The sequence below is a fragment of the Enhydra lutris genome, unplaced genomic scaffold, assembly GCF_002288905.1.
Source record: "Enhydra lutris kenyoni isolate GAN:26980312 unplaced genomic scaffold, ASM228890v2 scaffoldscaffold12, whole genome shotgun sequence".
NCBI lineage: Eukaryota > Metazoa > Chordata > Mammalia > Carnivora > Mustelidae > Enhydra > Enhydra lutris.
Window position 1 is genome coordinate 37,234,790 of NW_019154096.1, and position 17,633 is coordinate 37,252,422.

Sequence of the window (17,633 nt, forward strand, 5' to 3'; positions counted from 1 at the left end):
AAAAAAAAAAAAAGTTATATGGTGAGCCTGGTGGTGTGTATTATGGAGGGCATGTATTGCACGGAGCACTGGGTGTGGTGCATAAACAATGAATTCTGGAACATTGAAAAGAAATTTAAAAAAATAAATAAAAATTTTTAAAAAGAGCTACATGGAAATTTTTCACTGTGCAATGGTCAACACCCCCAACACCATGTTGGTCAAGGGTCAACTATGAGGTCTACTTGAATACTGAGATATCCTCACCTACTTTCTTTTGCTTACTGTTTGCATGGTCTATCTTTTCCCTTCCCTTTTAATCTACCTGTGCCTTTAAGTTTAAAATGCTTAGACAGCATTTTTTTTCCTCAGGTTTTATTGTTGTTGATGTTGGAAAGTTTAGTCAGATACCTGCTACTCCATCATGACAGGTAGAAGAAGTCCCACATTCTTTTTTATGAGTACCATTAATGTACACCCCCATCCTTTCCTAGTTTGTGGTGCCTCCAAGGCAGGAACTGATGTGTAGCTTTGTCAAAATGCATTTGTTAGATGCAGCCAATCCCTTCACCCTATTAGAGTTTTACAGATCATTTTCTCTAATTAAAGGCAATGCTTTCCAAACTTTAATGTAAATAGAAATCACGTGGAGACTTAGATACAAATCTTGAATCAGGAGATCTGAGATGAGACCCAGTCTGTGGGACACGGTTTGAATAGCGAAAATGTATACAGGACTTGCTAACTGGCAAAAAGTCATTCAGATCTCTGTCACAGGTGACCAACTTGAGTAACTTGACAGTGGAAGGTGGGTATGTGAGACTGAGAAAACAGCATGTGTAAAAAACAGAAACAAAAACACAACAGGATGGTGGGACCAGAGTGCTAGCACCACCGTCATTCAAATTTAATATTTAAAACTTTATCCTCAGAATAATCTGCTGAGTGAAATAAGTCAAGCGGAGAGAGTCAATTACCATATGGTTTCACTTACTTGTGGAACATAAGGAATAACAAGGAGGACATTGGGAGTTGGAGAGGAGAAGTGAGTTGGGGGAAACTGGAGAGGGAGACAAACCATGAGAGACTGTGGACTCTGAGAAACAAACTGAGGGTTTTAGAGGGGAGGGGGGTTGGGTGAGCCTGGTGGTAGGTATTAAAGAGGGCACGTATTGCATGGAGCACTAGGTGTGGTGCTTAAACAATGAATCTTGGAACACTAAAAAAATAAAATTAAATCAAAAAAACCACTATGCTGATGTATTAAAAACAAACAAACAGCTTGTGAGGTAAACTCACACCATATCCAACTGTTTATGATTCCTGTTCAATGTCTTTAACCATATATTAATTTTAAAAATGTCAACTTCACATCCAAATTAACAATAATCCATAGGTAAACAACCTTTAAGTTCATTTTGCAAACAGCTTGGTCCACATTGAGTTTGACCATGACTTCTTAGATACAACACCAAAAACATGATCAATAAAAGAAAATATTTTATCCACAAATATATATAATATACTTCTCATTTTATCCACAAATATATCTTAAATATAAGATAGGTCTTAATAAAACCCATATATATCTTTTTCTTTCTCTATATTTAAAAAAATATACTTAACAATTTATCAATATACAAATAAATGTAATATTTATGTATAATCACATATAAATAATACCACAAATTAATATTATAGGTATAAATAATTTATAATTAGTATGTTTTTAAAGTTCCTCCGTGTCTTTCCATAACTTGATAGCTCGTTTTAGTATTGAAAAATATTTCATTGTGTGGATGTACCTGAGTTTATCTATTCACTTCTGGCTTCCACATTTTGGTAATTACAAGTAAAGCTGTCATAAAAATTCATGTGCAAGTTTTTGTGTAGATATGTGACTTCAATTTCTTTGGGTAAATACCAGAGTGTGACTGCTGGATCATATGCTAAAGGTAGGTTTAGTTTTGTAAGAAACTGTCAAACTTTCTTCCAAAGTGGCCATTTTCCATTCCTACGAGCAACGAAAGAGTTCTTTTTGCTCCACATCCTCACCAGTATTTGGTGCTGTCAGCGTTTTGCACTGTGGCCATACTAAAGTCATGGTATCTCATTGTTATTTTATTTTTTCAGTTCTCTAATGATATATGACATTAGGCATCTTTTCATATGGCTATTTGTCATATGAAAATCTTCTGGGTAAGATGCTATTCAGATCTTTTGCCTGCTTTTAAATGGGTTATTTGTTCTATTATTGTTTAATTTTAAGAGTTCTTTATAGATTTTAGATACAAATCTTTTATTTTATATGTATTTTGCCAAGATTTTCTCCCAATCTCTAGCTTGTCTTCTCATTCTCTTACCAATATCTTTGTCACAGAAGTTTTAAATTTTAGTAAAGACCAACTGTTATCAATTTTTCTTTGATCGATTGTGCTTTTGGTGTTATCCCTAAGAAGTCATCGCACACCCAAGGTCATTGAATCTTCAGTTTATCATAAGACTGCAAATAATAATAAAGATATTTATAATAAAAAGCTTACAGCAAGTTTGTGTGAATAAAGATCATTTTTTATGTCAAGAAGATTAGAGGGAAAATCATCTTGGGGTAAATTAGATTGCTGGGGTGTTCAATCTTTTTATTTTCCCTTCTGAAATTGTATAAATGTGTGGACACAAGACAAAGCTCTTACGGATTGTATATCTTTCCCAAGCTTAGCACAAGAATTTTTCTGTAGGAAGCATTTTCTCATTTTAGTTTACAAATTTGATGTTTCCAAATTCAATGGAAAGATGAACAAACATCTTAAATATCATGATGAGGCCATTTACAACAACCTCACCATTTTACAGATAGAGAAACTAAGAATGAGAAAGGACAAGTGACTAATGTCACTGAGCCAGCTGGTGACATTCCCAAAACAGAGTTGTCTGTTTCCTAGACTAGCATCTTCTTGCCCACATCTCTCAGTCATGCTGCTTTTCCTCAGTCCAGGACTCCAAATCTCAGAGCTATTACTTTGACTACCAAGGTCCTTGTCAACAACAATTATATCTAGATTTATATGGTCCTTTCTACACACCAGGTAAATGTTCTAAATATATGTTTGTTAATCTCCCTCAATAGTCCTATGAGATAAATGCTATTCTTACTCCTACATATAGATGGGAAAAGTGCAGTACACAGAGATTAGGTAAATTGCCCAAGATCACAGAGTTAGTAAGTGGGAGAAAGGATTTGAAGCCTGGCAATCAAGCTTCAATGTCAATGCTCATTACAACTGCACTCCGTTATATCTCTTAGTCATGCCACTATGCTTCTGCCTGCCAACATGAGCCTCTAGGCCAAATTCAATCCTTCTAAATGTGAACCCTCTGAATTCTACTCACCTAGAATTTTTAACCAAAGCATTTCCTAAATACAGGCATTGATGCTTATAGTGCCAAACCACCTGCCAGTGCTACCTTTTTCCAAATGACTCTGTTTTCATCATGATAAGAGGTAAAGATTTTTTGTAATTGTAATGGAGATAAAAAATAATTATAAGATATGTCCCCTTCCCTGAATGGACCTCATACCCACTCCAAACAAAAAAGCTAAAAATTGCTTAAGGCAATTGTTAAGTATATGTCTGTTCTCTAAAAAATTCAGTCTCTCTTGGATACCAACTTTCCCTATGCCTTTAAAGGAATTCATAGATTTTAAAGACTAGGGCACTTACATGGACAGTGAATATGAACATTTGTAAGGCATATTATAATCATTATTGAATGGTTTTATATAAGTTTGAAATGTATAGGCTGAAGACCATTTGTATTAATAAGAAAGATTCATCAGTAAAGAGAGGACAGATATCCATCTTTAAGCCTTCTAGATACCTACTGAAATAACCATGTAATTTTGTAAACTACAGGGGATCACATATCATGAACCTAGGAAAGGATGCTACCCACTTATCACATATTGTGGGGAAGCAAATTAGTGAGACACAGCAAGACTGAAATTCATCTTATATTGAAAGTGCATCATCTCAGTGGATTTCCTTTTATATCTACATAGACAAAGCAGTTCAAGTTATTAATAATGAAGCCCCTTGAATTACTCTGGTCTCTGCAGAATACAGTATTCAGAAACACCAGCTCACTGGCATTTGTCTCTGACAGAAAGAAGAGCACTGCCAGAAAAAAAGGTTAAAAAATACAGTGGCCTTTCTTACTGTTGTAGGGGCTGCATCAATCAGGATTCTAGAAACAGAAACTTTATCAGGGCAAACCTCTAAAAAAGAAGATTTCCACTAGGGCACAGGGCTTGTAATGGGAATTTACATTGCAGTCTCCAGCTAAACTCAGAAGACCAGGTTAAGATCTGAGATGATGATTCTACCTGCAGCCAGGTGAACTATTAGGAGACTCAGGAAGTCTATACCTACCTGTTCACAGAAAGAGTTCTCCAGAATCAAGGTAGAGCAAACTAAACATCAAAACAACAACAGGGAAGAATAAGGAAAGGATTTAGCATGAAAGAAATAACGTGTAAATATATTATATTGCATCAAAGACACTAAAAACAAATTGTTTGAAAAGTATATGCTAAAGGAAATGAAGTTTTAAAAATACTTGTTTTTCTATTGGCACAATTCACTATAGTAATGACTATAACAAAAAATTAAGAATTAATTCCATAAAGAGTAGTTGAGACATGAAACAGGTATTAATGGAGTGGCAGGGAGGAAAAACTAAGGAGAAACACAAATATACAAGAATAATTTATCTATTCATTAACATTGTTAAAAAACATACGAACACTGGAGAAAGTCTAAGCAGAAATTTGAAAGACAAACTAAAATACTCTCAAAATAAAAAGAAAAAGGATAATGAATGGAAAATTATCAAAGAGAGTAAAACAGACATGGAGGACTCATAGAATCAACATATGAAAAGTTAACATTCCTCATAAATAAAATGTTAAAAAAAAAAAAGAAAAGTTAACATTCCTGGAAACAAGACAAAGACAAATAAAAAAGATGTAATAGATAAGGAAAGATTTAATAGATGATGAAATTATTGAGCTAAGGTTATCAGGTCATTTTTGCATGTAAAAAGAACTCAGGATTCTAATCATAATTAATGAGATGTAGGCCAACTCATTAAATATTGATGGAAGTTTTTAAAATTCAAAGATATTAAGGTTAATTACAAAGAAGAAAGCATAAGAAAGGAGAAGTAAAGGAGGAAGAAAAGAAAAAGGAGGGAAGAGAAAAGAAAAGGAATCAGAAGAAGAGAGAATGGGAGAAGGAAGAAGATGAGCAGGGAGATAAGGAAAAAGTGGGAAGTCGTGGGAGGAAAACATGAAAAGGAAGGAAGAAGGGGGAACAGTGGGGAAGAGGAGAGGGAGAATGAAGAATGGAGGATGAAGAGGAGGAGGAAAAAGGAAAAAAGAAGAAGAAAGTGACATGGAGAAGGAGGAGGTGGAGAAGAAGGGAGAGGTGAAGGATTAAAATAGAGGGAGGAAGAAAAAAGCAAGAAGAAGGGCATGAAAAGAAGAGAAGGAACAAGACAAAAGAAAGGGAAGGAGAAAGGAGAAGAGGAGGGAGAAAAAGGAGATGGAGAAAAAAAGGAAAGAATAGAGGAAAGAGTGAGAAGGAAAGATAGGAAAGGAAAGAGGAGGGGAGAAGAAGGAGGTGAATGAGGTATTCTCATGTTTCTCTGTAGTGTTACATACAGGAAGAATAATGGGGCAAATACTGTAGAATTTACTCAATAGAGCAAATTCTATACAACATTAAGGGGGAAAGTTATAACACAAGAATATTATATCCAGATCAGTTTTAATTCATGAATAAATGCAACAGAAAAAGATTCTCAGATATATTTTCTCACAAAATATACCACTACTGCTAGGTCTATTGCTCAAATAACTACTCTAGCTGAACAAAAATTCATCAAAATAAAAATAAGAACAATTGATAAATCACAGAATAGAGAGACTTTCAACAATCACTGAAATCCCTGGAACATAGACTTCAATCCAAGTAATGACTATAAATGTAGATGCGATAAAACAGAAGAATGAAAATGCCAAATATATATATTAGAGAAACCATCAAATATTAGAAGGAGGAGAAGGAAAGGAATAACAATAGTAAACTGGGCCTAAAATCTCAGATTATAATACCAAAACATGATTCAGTAGGTGGAAGGAGGGGAGAACAAAAAGATATTCCAGTATCATCTTACATAGGGAGAGATAAAAATATATGGCTTCACGCTTGATTCTGAAAGAGAAACAGCAATGCCTATATTTTTAAGCCTAAAGCCTGTATTTTTAAGCCTAAAGGTTAAAAGAGGATGCTTAACTTCCAATTGTGGGGGTGGTGGGGAGTCACAGTAATAATGGTAATAGAATGCTGAACATCATGAAAACAATTTAGAATGCATAAGTAGACATGAGAGAAGATTAAATATATTTATATTATACTACCTGTCAATTGTCTGCCAATATATTGGAAACCTTAATGAAATGAACAAATTCCTAGAAACATACAATCTACATTTAAAGAAGGATGAATTGCAATCTTCCTCAAATTCGTATCCCAAAATTTAAGAGGATGGAACACTTCTTAACTCATTCTATGAGGCCAACATTACCCTGACACCAAAACCCCAAAAATATACTACAGGAAAAGAAAACTGCAGACCAATATTCCTGAGTAATGTGGATGCAACAATCTTCAACAAAATACTAGGAAACTGAATTCAACATATTTTTTTTAAAGATTTTATTTATTTATTTGACAGAGAGAGATCACAAGCAGGCAGAGAGGCAGGCAGAGAGAGAGGAGGAAGCAGGCTCCCTGCTGAGCAGAGAGCCCGTTGCGGGGCTCGATCCCAGGACCCTGAGATCATGACCTGAGCCGAAGGCAGTGGCTTAACCCACTGAGCCACCCAGGCGCCCCTAACAGCATATTTTTTAAAAATTACACACCAGGACCAACCAGTATTCATTCTTGAAACACAAGAATGGCTCAACATACAAAAATCCGTTAGTATAAAATACTATGTTACCCAAATGAAGGGGGGAAAAACCCACATCATCATCTCAGGGCAGGAAAAGCATCTGACAAAATGCAATACCCTTTCATGAAAAAAACTCAATGGACTAGGAAGAAAAGGAAACTATGTTGATATAATAAAGGCCAGATATGAGAAACTCAAAGCTAACATCTTACTCAAGGCTTTTCCTCCAACGTCAGGAACAAGACAAGAATGTCCACTTTTACCACTTCTATTCAACATCGTACTGGAAGTCATAGACAATTAGGCAAGAAAAAGAAATAAAATATTTTCAAATTGTAAAGAAAGAAGTAGATGTATATCTGCTATCAGACATCATGACCTGATATGTAGGAAACCTTAAAACTGGACACACAAAACAATGAGAGCTAACAAATAAATCAGCAAAGTTGTAGGATTAAAAAAAAAAAAAATCAATGCACTAAGATCAGTTGCATTTCTATACGATAATAATGAACAATCCAGAAGGGAAATACAAAAACAATTCTAGTTATAATAATATCAAAAAGAATAAAATACCTAAGAATAAACTTGACTAAAAAGGCAAAGACATGTATACTGAAAACTAAAAAATGTTTCTGAAGGAAATTAAACACACAAATAAATGGAAAGACATCTTATGTTCCTATGTTCATGGATTGAAAGACTTCATATTCTTAAGATGTCAATACTACCTAAAGCAATCTACAAATTCAATGCAATCTCTACCAAAATCCCAATTATGTTTCAAGCAGAAATAGAAAAATCTATTCTAAAATTTCCCCTACTGGGTGTGGTGCATAAACAATGAATTCTGGAACACTGAAAAGAAATTTAAAAAATAAATAAAAATTAAAAATAAAATAAAATTCCCCCTCAAGGAACCCCAAATAGCCAAAACAATTTTTGAAAAAGTATAAAGTTGGTGATCTCAAATTTCCTGAATTCAAAATGTACTACAAAGCTATAGTACTCAAAATTATGTGGTACTGATATGAAGACAGACACATAGACCAATGGAATAGAATAAAAAGCTCAGTAATACTATCCCATATATGTTCAAATGATTTCAAACAAAGATGTCGAAACCATTCAGTGAGGAGAGGGCAGTCTTTTTAACAAATGGTGCTGGGAAAACTGGGTATCCTCATGCAAAAGAACAGGCATCTGGGTGGCTCAGTCAGTTAAGCATCTGCCTTCAGCTCAGGTCATGATCCCGGATTCTCAGGCAAAAGAATGAAGCAGGACCCTTAACTTACACCACGTACAAAAATTAACAAGATGGATCAAAGACCTAAATGTAAGACCTAAAACTATAAAACTCCTAGAAGAAAACATATGGGAAAGGTTTTATGACATTGGATCTGGCAATAATATCTTAGATATAACAATAAAGGCAAAGGTGACAACAAAAAATAGATAATATGGACTTCATCAAAATTAAAAACTTCTCTGTACCCAAGGATACTACAACAGAATTAAAAGGCTACCCATAAAGTGGGAGAAGATATTTACAAATCAATATCTTATGAGAGATTAATATCTGGAATATACATAAAAAACAATAACTCAGTAACAAAAACAACCCACTAAAAATGGGCAATAGACTTAAATAGACATTTCTCCAAGAAGATATGCAAGTGGCCATAAACACACGAAAAGATGCTCAACATCACTAATTATTAGGGACATGCCAATCAAAACCAAGATGAGATACCACTTCGTACCCATTAGGACAGTTATTATAAAAACAAAACAAAACAGAAAATAAGTTTGGGTGAGAATGTGAAGGAACCTTGTGAGTTGTTGGTGGGAATGTGAAATGGTGGAACTGCTGTAGAATATGATAAAGTAGTTCCTAATAAAACACTAAACATAGAATTACCTTATGATACAGCAATTCCACTTCTGAGTATTTACCCAAGAGTAGTGAAAGCAGGAACTTGAACATATATCTGCACTCGTGTTTATAGCAGCATTATTAAATAGCCAAAGGATGGAAGCAACACAAGTGTCTCTCCACAGATGAATGTATAAACAAAATGTGGTATATACATACAATGGAATGTTATTTAGCTTTTTTTTTTTTTAATGTTATTTAGCTTTAAAAAGAAGGAAATTCTGACAGATGCTACAACATGGATGAAACTTTAAGACATGCTAAGTGAAATAAGCCAGTCATTAAAGGACAAAAACTGTATTATTTCACTTATATAAAGTACCTAGAGTAGTCAAACTTATAGAGACAGAAAAAAGGATGGTGGTTTCCAGAGTCTGGGGAAGTGGGGAAGTGGGGAATGGAGAGTATTATATAGACTTTCAGTTTTGCAATATGAAGTGTTGTAGAGATGGATAGTGGTAATGTTTACAGAACAATGTGAATGTACTTAATGACATTAAACTCTACACTTAAATATTAAAATGATAAAATTTATGTTATGCATATTTTATCACAATTTAAAAATTAAAGTTAAAAACTATAAACATGTATTTTAATAATACATTCTAGTAGCTAAAGTTGTTTTAAAACAATAAGGAAGCTTATTCAATAAGTAAAAAAAATAAAAAATAACAATTTAAAAATTGAATATAGAAGATTATCCATTGAATAAATTGGAGAAAAAATTTTAAGTACTTCCAAAAAAGTAAGGGATCAGACAGCTTCAAAAAGGAGTTGCTGGGGGCAGAAGTGGAGTGGAACAGAGTGATACAGGAGAAATATTTTTTAATACTATTAAAATAAAGTTGGCTAATAGGATTGTTATAAATTAAGATGTTAATTGGCATGCCTAGGGCAACCACTAAAAATATAACTTAAAAACATATATAGTAAAAGAAACAACAGGGGAATTAAAATGATATACAGAATGTATCTACTTAATATTAAAAAAAAGCAGTAATGGGGGAAACGAGGAACAAAACAGGTATAAAGCATAAAGAGAACAAACAGAAGTGAGTTCTTCCTTACCACTAATTACATTATATATAAATGGGTTAAACGCTCCAATTAAAACAGAGGTGGATAGAACAAATTAAAAAACATAATGGAATATGTTGTATGGAAGTGACTCACTTTAGATTCCAAGACAAATAGATTGAAAATTAAAGAATAAAAAAATATTTTGTGCAAACAATAACCAAAAGAGAACTAACTAGCTGAAGTAAACATTAATGGAAGTTTTTATAAGAGACAAAAGAAGGACATTATACAATGATAAAAGGGTCATTTGATAAGAATATAAAACACAATTAGAAACATATATATACCTAACAATAGGGTCCCAAAATATATGAATCAAAATTGATAAAATTGAAGGGAGAAATGGGCAGTTCTGAAAAAAATGACTGGAGACTTTAATATCCCACATTCAATAATTGATAAACAACAACAGAAGATCAGCAAGTTAATGGAAAACATGACAACACTATAAACCAACTAGACTTGAAGAAGAAATAGACAATATGAATTGCCCTATAGCTATGAAAATTTTAATTATTAATTTAAAAGCTCCAAGAATATGAAATCTCCTAGATGGTTACCCTGGAGAATTATACCAAACATTTGAAGATAAATTAACACCAACTTTATATAATCTCTCCCAGAAAATAGAAAATGAGCAAAGACTTCCTAAATCATTTTATGAAGCCAGAGTTACCCTGAAACCAAAACTAGACAGAAACAGCACAATAAATAAAAGTGCAAACGAATATCTCTCATAAATTTAGATGCAAAAATCCTCAACCAGAATATCAGCAAACAGAATCTAAAATATATTAAAAGAATCATAGGTCAATTATCATATGGTTTCACTTATTTGTGGAGCATAACAAATAGCATGGAGGACAGAGTTAGAGAGGAGAAAGGAGTTGAGGGAAATTGGAAGGGGAGGTGAACCATGAGAGACTATGGACTCTGAAAAACAATCTGAGGGTTTTGAAGGGGCAGGGGGTGAGAGGTTGGGGAACCATGTGGTGGGTATTGGAGAGGGCACAGATTGCATGGAGCACTGGGTGTGGTGCAAAAACAATGAATACTGTTATGCTGAAAATAAAAATTAATTAATTAAAAAAAGAATCATAGGTCATGACCAGGTGAGATTCATTCAAGGTATACAACATTTGAAAAACAATCAGTGTAGTCTTATTGTATTAGTAGGATAAAGAGGAAAAATCATATGGTCATGTCAAGCAATGCAAAAAAATAAAGCACTTGAAAAAGCCAATACCCATTCATGATAGTCTCAGCACGTTATGATCTATTGGTTTAATGCAATTTCAACTATAATTAATGTAATTCCTATCAAAACGATGGAAAATTATTTTTTGTAAACATGGACAAGCTTATTCTAAAATTTATGTGGAAAGATGCAGGCCGTAGAATAATTAAAACAATCTGAACAAAAGAAAAAAGAATGGGAGGAATCACTCTGCCCAATATTAAGGTTTACTCTGCAGCTATAGTAACCAAGACAGTGTGGTATTGATGAAGGGATAGGCACACAGATCAATGGAACTGAATGGAAAACTCAGAAATGGACCACATATACCCAACTGATTTCTGACAAATTACAAAAGCATCTCAATGAAGGAAGGATTGCTTTTCAATAAATGATGCTAAAGCAAATGCTGGCAAAGATGCAAAGAAACTGGATCATTCCCACATCACTAGCAGTAATACAAAATGGCAGAGTCAGTCTGGAATACAGTTTGATAGTTTTCTTAGAAAGCATATTTTTTTATAAAACATGCAATTACCACATGACCCAGCAATTGCACTCTTGGATATGTATCACAAACAAACGAAAACTTGTGTTCACACCAAAACCTACACACAAATATTCATTGTGGCTTTATTCATAATTGCATAAAAGGGAAACAACCTGGATGTCTTTCAGTGTGTGAACATTTAAACAAGCTGTGGTACATGGGATACTACTAAGCAGAAAAAAGCAATGAATGACTGAGACACACACCAAACTGGATGAACCTCCAGAGAATTATGCTAAATGAAAACGGCAATCCAAGAGCTATAATTCCATCTATATAACATACTTAAAATGACATTTTAAAGATTTTATTTATTACTTATTGATTCTACAGAGAGAGAGAGAGAGAATGAGTGAGCAGTGGGGAGGAGCAGAGGGAGAGGGACAAGCAGACTCTGCACAGAACATGAGCCTGGAGCAGGGCTCGATCCCTACACATGGGTTAAGACTGTGTAGAATCCAATGAGCACATACACACACACACACACACACACACACACACACACACACTCGCACACACAAAAAAATAAGTACAAGAGAAGAAATCTGAATAGAATCAGTCAACTGTATTAATGCGGATACCCTGGTTGTGATAAAATACTATAGTTTTGCAAAATGTAACCACTGGGAGAAACCAGTTAAAGGATATTATAAGATCTCACTGCATTATTTCTTACAAATGCATGTGAATCTATAATTATTTCAATAAAAATGCCAACTAAAAAATAAAACTGGATAACATCATACTAAATATTGAATCCTGGCCAGAGTCTGAACTCTTTTAACTAGGCTGTTGGGAGCCATAGAAGCTGGTTAAGTATGGATGACCAGTTAGAGCAGTAGATAGAAAGCATCCATGTAATGATAGTGAGCATGATAAAGGAGAAATTACACAACATTATAATCAGGAATCAAGTGAGAGGTGATATGGAAGCCAATATTGTACCCGAGGAAATGTAGACTATATCTGTGCCTTTTGTCACTTTAGTAACCACATTTCCAATACCCCTTCACTTTGCCCAAGTTCTCTTGCAATTCACACAGTTTGTGGAAATCTGCTCCAAAACACAAAGGCATTCCCAAGTTATTTCACTATGTTGAACTAAATCTTTCATGCCATATTTTTAACACTTTGGTAAAACAAAGAAATGTTTTTATTCCCTGGCTTCAGTAATTTTATACTTTTATGAATATAAGTAAAATAAGTTTTCTAATCACTGTGATAATGACATGTTTTTAAAAATAATTTTAAGGTGTTTGAAGATATGAAAAAATACCTTAGACTTGTGGTCTTAATTAATTTTAATTTAATGTTTAGAAAATTTTGATTAAATAAGTTTGTAATCAACATTTAAATGCCTGAGGAAATTTAATTTGTTAATTTTTAATGTTTTGATTTCTTAGTCTTATAAGCAGCATTTAAATGTTCAGAGAAGTATTATTTAATTCATTTATGCATTTATATAATTGTGTATGAAGTAAACTACAAGAGGAGTGGTGCTCTTCATGCATTTAAGAGGACGATAATCAAACTGCAAATCTGGGATCTAAGTCCGTCTGCCTCCATGACACTAGGCTGCATTCTGCCTTTAGAGCTTTTCGGAGCTGAATGGTCCCACACCTGGAAGGAGGCATGGATCTTACCTTATGGGGTTGTCCATCCTGGACACTGTGAGGAATGCCGCAAGATTTGCCGTGTAGGAGGAACACACAATGAGGGTGAAGAGCCACCAGCTCCCCATCACGATGCGCATGGCCATGGAATTCACTGAGGATTCGCCACCTACAGGAGGCCAGCAAAATGGATTGGTCCTGGGCTTCTGCTCTCCCCTGCATCCTCCCGCCCCGCCCCCAGAAATGCTCCAGCTCCTCCACCCCGCCGCCTGGCTTAGGGAAACACCACTGGAGTTGGGGTGGGGAGCAGGGAAGTGAGTTCCTGGCTAGTTATCGGGGATTGTGACAATTCTGGGAAAGATTCCAAAGACCACCAGTCTTTGAAAGGGATGGAAACCACCAAATACAAAGATTCCAAAGACCACCAGTCTTTGAAAGGGATGGAAGACCACCAAATACGAAAAATCCAGAATTGGCCTTTTAGTGATGTGATGCTTGTCAAAATACCAAGAGTAGAGTTCTGAATATAAAAATCTTCCAGTTAGAAGATTCTATCTCCCTGTGTTGCCTACTTCCAGGGCTGCAATCTGATGTAAGATCCTTTTTCAGTTTCAAGTTCATAGAGAGTAGTCTCAGGAATTCTGTAAATATAGAATTACCTCCTACCTGGAGGGTTCCCTAGCTTTCTTTTAAACCTCAGAAATGAGATCTCGCTTTTATTAATATTCAGCCCTCACTGGATGACTTTTTTCCTAGGATTTTCAGAAACCATTGCCTGTGACTTGCAGTCAGTAGCTGCCCCATAGAGGCCAATTATTTCTCCTCGGTCCCTTAGGTGGTAGCAGAAGAAAGCATTTCACTGACTCTTCTTATATAACCTTGCAAACAGGCAATACATGTTTTGCCATGGTGCAAACAAGGCCAACACTCACGTTAGGAACTTTGCAATTTGTTGCTTGGGTCAAAACTGCAAGATCCTCTAACTTACCAAGTGCTCTCCAGACTTCACAGAGAAAAGAGACTTTGTATCTCAAGAATGGATGGAGGACTGCTTAGATGATTGCAAAACAATTGTGACTTCTTTTTTTCTATTAAGATTTCAAATTTAAGCAAGATTCAGTTTCATCTGACAACCCCATGTGCATAACAATCAACCTAATGTGGGAGGGGAGAAAAGTACAAAGCAGAACTCCAAAGTTAATTTTATCTAAAGTGGAGAATCAGGCTTTGAAGTTGAGTTCCTTGTCACTTCATTTAATTTCTATCTGATATTACTCAGAGAAATCGGGTACAGACTGATATTAGTACTGTCCCAGAGATTAAATAAAATTGCATTTAAAATGACTTTGCCAAAACACATCTAAGAACTCTGCCAATGGGCACGTTCCTCCAGGCCCCTGGGAAGATGTGACTGCAACATCAGGAAACCAGGAACGTACCTTGCTGTACGAAGGCTCCGTAGACGATCCAGATGGCACTGTGCAAGGTGGCCGAAGCAGACGGTCGGGGCTGGGCGACACTCTGAGCCCTCACGGCCTGGATCCGGTTCAACACAAATATCAGCACGCCCACCACAGGGATGGCGGCCGCGATGCAGGCCCACACGGCAAAATCAAACGGAGCAAAAAGAGAGAAGATGCTTATTTTCTCCTCTGGCTTCTTGATTAGGATCCCCACCGAATAGTCCATGTACCGCTTGCTGAAGTCCACAACGCTCTCCCTCTCCGGGGTGATCGTGATGGCGGAGATGGCCAGGTCTGCCCTCTGAAAGGCAAAACCAACTCATCAGACAGCAGTCCTCAGCTTCCTGCTGGGGCCCACCCTGGGGCAAGGGCTGCCCTCTACCCTTTGGGTTGTTCTGTCCAGAGGAAATGGATTCAAGAGGTGACACCCTGCGACTGACCTTGAATACTGTAAAAAAAAAAAAAAAAAAAATTCAACATTGTCTGTTTGAATTGTAGTTTTCCTTTATTTTCTTGTTATCCTCACAAACTTTCACTCTCTTCTTTCTTTTGCCAGTATTTCCCTCTTCCCCATCCCTGCCCCCAACCAAGAAGTCCCTTCTCTCTTCTTTTAGGCTTATCTGCATCCTTCTATACTGCCATCAAGCCTCTCCAAACTCTCTTTAGCCCACATGGATGTCTCCCTTTCCTGAGATGCTTTGGAAGTTTTATGGTGAGTTGTACAACTACTTGAAATCTCATTAATGTCACAGTCCCTGGTTATTTTATATGTAAACTCTATGCCAGAGAGTCATATCCTCCAAGATAAAAGGGTTATCTACTTTTCTTGACCTTCCATGGCCCTTAATTCATGGCCTCTCAAACATTCGGGTTGATTCTTCATATAGTGAAGCCATATTGGGAGGGGACTCTCTGGGCATGCCTTACTTTGATCCCAAAAGTACCTTGCAAGACTTTTGCTTTTCAAGAAGGGCTTAATTTTAAAAATAGACAAAGACTCCATTAAGATGGAACTAGACTGTGAGATTAAAGCTGCCAAGACTGGTGGAGGTTAGGATAATTAAGACTAGATGGATAATGGTGGGCAATAATAGGCCAGCATTCCCCCCCTTCAACCACAAGAAAACCAAAATATGCAATGATTATCCTGATCTTGACTCTTGGACTTCTAAGTAGGAGATACCACCAGAACTAAGTTTATTTTAGGGGCACCTGGGTGGCTCAGTTGGTTAAGCAGCTGACTCTTGGTTTTAGCTCAGATCATGATCTTGCAGTCATGGGATAGAGCCCCAAGTCGGCCTCTGTGCTCAGCAAGGGGTCTGCTTCAGATTCTCTCTCCCCCTCCCTCACATTGTGTGTGTGTCTCTCTCTCAAATAAACAAAATCTTTTAAAAAAAATAAATTGGGAAAACATACATAAAAAGATTTTATCAGAAAAATTTTTTATCAGATTTAATATGTGGGCTAGAGGGACAGACGTATTGATGTTAACTACGAAATCCAAAAAATAAATAAATAAAATAAGATAATAAATGTGAAATCCAACAACATATCTAGAGTATAAAGAAAAAATGCTGGAGGTAATGATGGTGAAGCTCTCCTGTAGAATTGTTACATTTGTATCTCTGATTGTTGCCTCTTTTTTCAAAAACTCAAGATCTGGGGATTTCTTTTTAAAGATTTGGGTCATTCAGAGCATATGTAAGGACTAAGAAGAGATCTAGTGGAACAAGATAGCTTTACAACATAGGAAGAAGGGAAAGTAATTTATGAAGCCAGGTCCAGAAGAAGGACAAAGGGATTGACTTACGACACTGGAAGAGGGGTGACCTGTAACACAGGGAAAAACACTCCCACTTCTGAACCTGGGGTATGAGCAGGTGTCTGCAGATGTGAATTTTACAGGTAGTTGAAGTAGTTATTTCAAGCCCACAAATCTTCATTTCTTTGCCTAATACAGGAGCACTTTGTTTTAATTTAGGAGAGAAGACTTTTGGGTTGCTTGAAGAGAAAGACAAACTTTGAAACAGTCTCTAAGGGATACAGCCAAGGGGTCCAACAAGTTAAGGAACTCGGCTGTCCTGAAGGCCTACCTAAGTTTGGAGCCCACACACTATTCATATATCCATCTGGGCAAATTTGTGATTTTCTTCTCTAATTGTATGTAGCAACTTGGAAGTCAAAGTCAGAGGGTAGATAATATAATCAAGTCAGAGTTTCAGTACAATAAGAAACTAAGAACAAAGAGAATCACAAAAGATGAAGGGAACAGGATTATCTGGTTGAACACCGAGGGCACACCAGGCAGGAAAGAATGCAGTATCCCAAGGTCACAGAAATCTTAAAGAAAGATGAACCTCAAATACATGTGCCAAGTGGAAAGGGCCAGACACAAAAGACCATATATTGCAGGACTCCATCTACATTAAATGTTCACAAAAGCAAATCTATGGAGATAGGAAATATATCAATGGTTGCCTAGGGCTGGAGTTGGAATGGGATTTCACTGTAAATAAGTGTGAGGGATCTCACTGGGTTGATGGACTTATTCTAAAACTAGATGATAATGATGGTTGCATAACTCAGTAGATTTCCTAAAAGTCACTGAATTGTATATTCCAAAATGAGTGAATTTTTTATATAAATTAGTACTGCAGGAAATTTTTTTTTTAAAGCTTAGGAGGAACTGGAGAGATTGTGTCTGCCTGTACGGGTTTATAAAGCAAAGGACCTGTGTTCTAGGAGCAAAGGTTCAAAA

At 35.9% G+C, this 17,633-nt stretch overlaps 1 protein-coding gene across 1 annotated transcript in view; it reads right to left on the reverse strand.

Annotated features, from left to right (window-relative positions):
• Positions 1–17,633, reverse strand: part of LOC111145173 (glutamate ionotropic receptor delta type subunit 1) — a 691,817-nt gene that overhangs the window by 102,926 nt on the left and 571,258 nt on the right. Inside the window, exons 11-12 of the mRNA XM_022499882.1 lie at positions 14,852–15,176; positions 13,443–13,581 (exon numbers count right to left, since the gene is read on the reverse strand). Coding sequence (XP_022355590.1) covers positions 13,443–13,581; positions 14,852–15,176 — 464 coding nt within the window. The remainder of the gene's footprint in view (positions 1–13,442; positions 13,582–14,851; positions 15,177–17,633) is intronic.